This window comes from Pseudoliparis swirei, chromosome 7 (genome assembly GCF_029220125.1).
Source record: "Pseudoliparis swirei isolate HS2019 ecotype Mariana Trench chromosome 7, NWPU_hadal_v1, whole genome shotgun sequence".
NCBI classification, from domain to species: Eukaryota; Metazoa; Chordata; class Actinopteri; order Perciformes; family Liparidae; genus Pseudoliparis; species Pseudoliparis swirei.
This window is the reverse complement of record NC_079394.1, coordinates 29,537,110-29,543,109: the sequence shown is the minus strand read 5'-3', so window position 1 is coordinate 29,543,109 and position 6,000 is coordinate 29,537,110. Positions and strand designations below refer to the sequence as shown.

General features: G+C 40.3%; 1 protein-coding gene across 4 annotated transcripts in view; it reads left to right on the top strand.

The window, feature by feature from the left end:
- arid3c (AT rich interactive domain 3C (BRIGHT-like)) overlaps positions 1-6,000 on the top strand; it is a 73,909-nt gene that overhangs the window by 49,075 nt on the left and 18,834 nt on the right. For all 4 annotated transcript variants that reach the window (XM_056419025.1, XM_056419024.1, XM_056419023.1 and 1 more), the window contains exon 3: positions 1,025-1,097. In XM_056419025.1, the coding sequence (XP_056275000.1) occupies positions 1,025-1,097 (73 nt within the window). The remainder of the gene's footprint in view (positions 1-1,024; positions 1,098-6,000) is intronic.

The following is a 6,000-nucleotide window of genomic DNA, read 5'->3' as shown; positions in this document are numbered from 1 at the left end:
ATGAGTTTCAACCATTTAGTATTGCATTCCATACTTTAAAAAATATAATTGTTACGAAAAGAGAAAATGAAACAAAAAACACACAAAAGGTTCAAATAGTTAGTATGATTGGACATTGTTGACATTGTTGTTTATATATATATATATATATATATATATATACATATATATAAACAAAAATGTCAAAAAGATTTATGTCTATATAATAATTTGACATTTTTTAAATATATATGTCTAATAATCATTTGACATTTTTTATATATATATATATGTATAATAATCATTTGACATTTTGGTTTATTTATAATAATCATTTGACTTTTTAAAATATATATATATATATTAACAAATATCAAATACTACTAACTATTTCAAACTTTTGTGGTTTTTTTGTAATTACAATATGTATATAAATATATATATATATTCATATATGTATGTATATATATATATAGATGTATTCATATATGTGTGTTTATATATAATTATATCCATACTAGTGATGTCAACATAATTGAGACCAAACTAAGGCACCAATTCTAAAAATGTCTCCACAGTTTTGTTGGTACTGGAGATAAAATCCGTGAGACTTAAATTGTTCTGTGCATTATATGGTATTATATTAATATTATAGAACATGTCCATGATATGCGACATTGTGAACAACAAATGGTCGTGTACTACACATTATGATGTGTCCAAGAAAGACTAAGAAAGACTGTTGGGCGCAGGTCAATTATAATATTATAGTCTATATTTCCCTGCGCCGTACGTTGGTGCTTCTCAAAGAGCTTCAACATGGAGACACACCTCCAGATGTGAGAAAGCAGCTCGTGGCCATAACTCATGTGCATGATATTGTTCCAGTCTGCGGTGTGTGGCTCTCTGCTGATTGGCTCCCTGTGCTGTGTGGGCTTCTCCAAGATGGTCTGCAAGGGACCACGGGGTCACGACCCCGAAAACCTCACGGTCCCTGATGAACATGTTGAATGCTCGTTGATTTCTTCCTTTCCTTCTTTTCCAGCTGTACGAGTTGGATGACGATGAGAAGCGCAAAGAGTTTCTCGACGACCTTTTCAGTTTCATGCAGAAACGCGGTAAGTTGGAGAACACGCTTCTTCCCTGGCAGAATCTTCTAAGCAGTTATTAAATATGTACACCTCGTCCACATCGGGACTCAATACCTGTAATTGGGGCAGCAATGGATCATAAAACTCACAGATTGGATCAACACAGAATAAAAAAGGGAGCATTTGTAGCTTGTGTGTAACCATAAGCATAATTAGTTTTTCCTAAATACATCAACTTTACTTTTTCTTTGTAATGTCATCTATTTTTTGCATAAAACACACAATTTCGATAATATTGTGCTTGTGTTAATAAAACGAATATTAGCATTCGTAGTTTTATTGATGTTTTACAATCTGCTTCAAGCTAGTGTTAGGAAATGAAATATTAATATCTATTGTATGTGAATGTAAACAAATCTACATCAAATCTACATTTTACAAGATTACATTTGAACTCTGGATTTCTCCATATTTCCTTCTGCTGAATATGGACAAAACTAAAATAAATTTGGGGTTAATGGCGAGAGACTTAAGATCGTCTTAAAATATAGAACACCGTGAAAAACCTTTGGCGTTTTCATTGATTATGATATCAGCTTTTTTTTCAAGCATAGGAAGTAATAACTAGATCAACATTTTAACATTTTCAAAAAGACAGCCAAACGTAGAAGTCCAAAATATGATTCAGAAAAACCTGGTTTTCTTTCCAACGGGGTAATTAATGCCTGTCAACTCGCCAAAACAATCCAGATTGACATTCTGGGCTCGACTTGTCCCTTTAATACATTAAGTAATTAATAACTAATAAAAGCTCACAGAGCTCACTTTGTGTGTTCAAGGTTCGGTATTTTATTCATCCAAAACGAGCCTCAAGGCCTTCACGGCTTCAAGGTTTTCACATTCAGCTGAAGCTGAAGCTCCAGAACAAGAGAACGGGTCGAGCTTTTCTTTTCTTTTCGTTTATCTACGAATCCAGGACAAATTCTATTCAGTTTATTTTATATGGCCCATTATGACAAATTACAAATTTGCCTCAGTCGGCTTTACAATCTGTACACAAAGACATCCCTGACCTTTGACCTCACATCGGATCAGAAAAGAAAAAAAATAGGGGGGGGGACAACGACGACGACGAATAAAAGGGTTGGACACGCCCCTCCGTGCAGGTGACGGACGTCGTGTTTAGCCAACACGAGGATTCTGTCGGCAACGGCCGTGTTTTTCTTCTTCTTTTTGTTGGGGTAAACAGATCCGTGTTTAGACCCTTAATAATGAGACGAGGACGTTAACCACCCGGCAGAGAATGAAAGGCGCTGCCGCTCACAATGACGATACGATGTCTGTTTCAGGAGCACGAGGCTGAGAGTGCCATGTTTTGGTTATTTGGAATTCCTGGTCCTGCACACAATGTTTTATGCGTGTGACGTCACCTCCCCGACCTCGACTCACAATGCAATCCGCGAGGAATGAGGGAAGAACAGATTTGCTGTGTGTCGGGAAGAGACAACAATCACCGTATAAATAATAATTAACTGCTGAGAACCGAACATTTAAAAAAAGATTAATTTCAACCTTTTTTTCCAGTATGTTCTGTTTGATGTAAACATTCATGATTCTTCCTCATATCCTCACACTTACTTACATATGCTATAAACAATATTTTCTAGCTTCCTACGAGCCGTTTCACTTTAAAAAGGAATAGATGTTTGATATTTGACACCGTTATCGTATGAAGGTCGTGAGAATATGGTAAAAAGTTGAGCGTCTGAGCCGCTGTGCGCTGCGACGGACGCAGGAAAGCACACGTTGATGAAGTGATGCTGTAGTTGGGTTGTCACTTGGGTTTAGAGACAGTATGGATTGTTGTTGGAGCGTTCAATTAGAGATTGATTTTGGACTTAGTGTAGGGAGACATTGTCAGTGCCGAGCAGATCAGCAGCAGCCTATCTCCACCGCTCGCCTCTGACAACTGTGATCAGAGTGGACTGCTCCAAATATCCCAATCGATGTTTCTTGAAAACATCACTGTCATTCTGCACTGACAAAGAAATGTCAGCCAGGCTGGCTCACAAAGCTGAGATCCCCTTTGAAAAGTGTCCAAACTGCAGCGCTCCTTTCAGGCTGTTGATGTATTGGCTGGATGAATCCACAACAACACCAGAGGTTCTGGACCGTCACAGTCCGTCTTGTTCTGAGCTGAGGATCTCGATGTTGCATTTAGGACACAAGCGTTCCTTTGTTCTCATACCTTTTCAAATTGAATAATTTTGTATTTTCTTAAATCCGTAGATGATTTCTCTGTTGGGTTTTCGGAATTGCGACAAGTCTTCAAAAACGCGAAGACAAAAAACACACCATTCTAAAATGACAGGTGGCGGACCTCATCCATATAGGCCGGTGTGTCGTCTGCTAACTTGGTAATGGTGTTAGAACCATGTAACGGGCGTGCAGTAGTGGGCAGAAAGAGAGAGGACCCAGCACACAGCCCTGTGGGACACCAGTGGTCAGGGTGGAGGTTGTGAAGGGAAGGTGTGGTTCTCTAAGCGACTGTGGTGTCTGGTAGCAGAGTCAAAGACATCAGTAATGTCTTTCCTCCTGTGGTCTAAATCTAAATTGCAATTGCTGATCAATTTGTACAATTGAACTATAGTTGCGCCAAAGTAACTTGCATGATAAGTTCAGTATGTAGAATAATGGCCGACAGTCAGAACTCATTGTTATTCCAAGTACGATACACAATGCTTTGGTTAAATTATCTGATGAGATTCTCATTGGTCTGTTCTTGTTTTCCTGGATTTAAGAAGTGGGTCCCAGCTTGATCCACCAGCAGGTTTGCTACAGAGAAATATCTGAGAAGCCGTCATTGCAAAAAAAATAGTAGTCAGGTGATTGGATGAACCCTCTGTCAATCAAAGTCTTGAGAAGATTGGGAAACATCTCTTCCAGAAGAGTACTCAAACTCCCGGACCTCGTTCTGCCGCACGCCGTCGTGGCTGCTCATCATCTCATTGGTCACGACCTCCGACATTGAACTGATCGGATCTCCTTTCTGAGCAACCGTGTCAGAACACAGCTTGTGTTACTTATCACCATTGATTTGTTTTGCTAATTAATTGCTTTGTGTAAATGTGAGTCTGCATATGAATGCCGACTCCGTTTAAAGAGAATACCCTTCGTCTCGAGGGATGCGCCAATCCAATCACTCAGTTTAGTATCGGTACCAATACGACCTGATTATGAATATCAGGCCCGACTCCAGCTCTCAACATTAATTATGATTTCTACGTCAATGTAATGACAAAATGTCGTGTTTTCACGACCCCCTGACTCATTTCCCCTTCCATTCAAATGAATCCACTGAGTTCCCTGCAGTGAGGTATGAAACTGTTGGATTCATGAGCGATAAAACCCTCAATCGCTGAGTTCCTTGCACTCGGGGGATTTGCTTCTCGAGCTTTGTTCCACGGCGCAGTATTTCTCCGACATATTTCCTCTTGTCAGGGGGACGTTAACGGCTCCAGACATGCAGCAGATTGTCCGGACCACCTTTGTGATGTTTTTCTGTTGAGAGATTCCATCAACAGTAGAGCGGACAATGGCTGCGACGGCCTCCTTTGTGTGTTGATAAATACCTCGGGTGATTTACTGTCGCCCCCCGGGGGCCTTGGTTATTAATTGATTATTAACTCTGAGGACTACCATCAGCACTTTTTCTCAAATAAGTCAACTTTTGTCCGCCAGCTAATTGTTTAAGAATACTATGTGGCAGAAGAAAAGGCGACTTGAGAGTTACCTTCAGATCTGTCAGAGTCTTCGATCGCCGTGGCGGTAAATATTCCTCTTTTCTCGACTGCTGCATCATGCTTTCACCTTCGGGTTGACTGCCGTGACTTTTATGTTTCCCTCTGTTCTCTCGTGGAGTCTTGACAGTGACGGGTTGCTCTTTGAGTTCTGCAGCGGCTGAAGTCTGTGTTCACTTCCTGTCATCATGACTTCCCAGGTCACATAAATGGTGGCGCGACCTCTTTGAACAGATGCAAAACCAGAACACGACATCATTCGGACACGTCTGGCATTCCCCTCAAAGCTCGGTGACCACTCAATGTTTTTTTTAATAAACTTCTTGTTACGCTGCTCAGCTCACGGTAGGAAAGTTAATCATTATTGTTTAACCCTTACCTGACAATAATCATTTTCAGCGACTAAAGCTATTAACGTGTTTTATTCGCCGTGTCATTGAGAAGTACATTACCCACAATGCTGTGTGACAGCAATGTCTCTGATTGGTGGAGCTCATTGTTACAATGGAAAGGTTTGCATCCCCCTACGATGGCTCCTGAGTGTACAGGCTGGATTCAAGAGGGAGCGAGGCACATTTGCAATGGTTTATGGGATCACTCTTAAAATAATGTACACAATCTCCTTTTTTTCCATTTTCCAATAATTTATTTTGCTCAAAATGTCATGTTAAGTCATTTTGGCGTTGATTTGCAGTGAATTAATAACTACTGGGGATGGACCAATACAACTTTAATTTAGGTCAGGGGACGCGAACGGCTCCAGACATACGCTTGAATTGTCCGGACACCTTTTTGTGATGTTTTTCTGTTGTGCTGAGAGATTCACATCCAGTAGAAGGCCTTTGACAATGGCTGCGACGGCCTTTGTGTGTTTACTAATACCCCGGGAATCCTATCACTTCGGGTTGGTTATTATCTCTTGATTACTTATCTCGAGGACCTATCAGCACTTTTTTCTCAAATAAGTCAGCTAACTTTGTCCGCCAGCTAATTGTTTAAGAATACTATTATGGGCAGTGAAGAAAAGGCTAATTTGAGAGTTACTTCGATCGCTGATGTCAGAGTCTTCATCGGGCCGCATGTAAATATTCCTCTTTTCTCGACTGCTGCATCATGCTTTCACCTTCGGG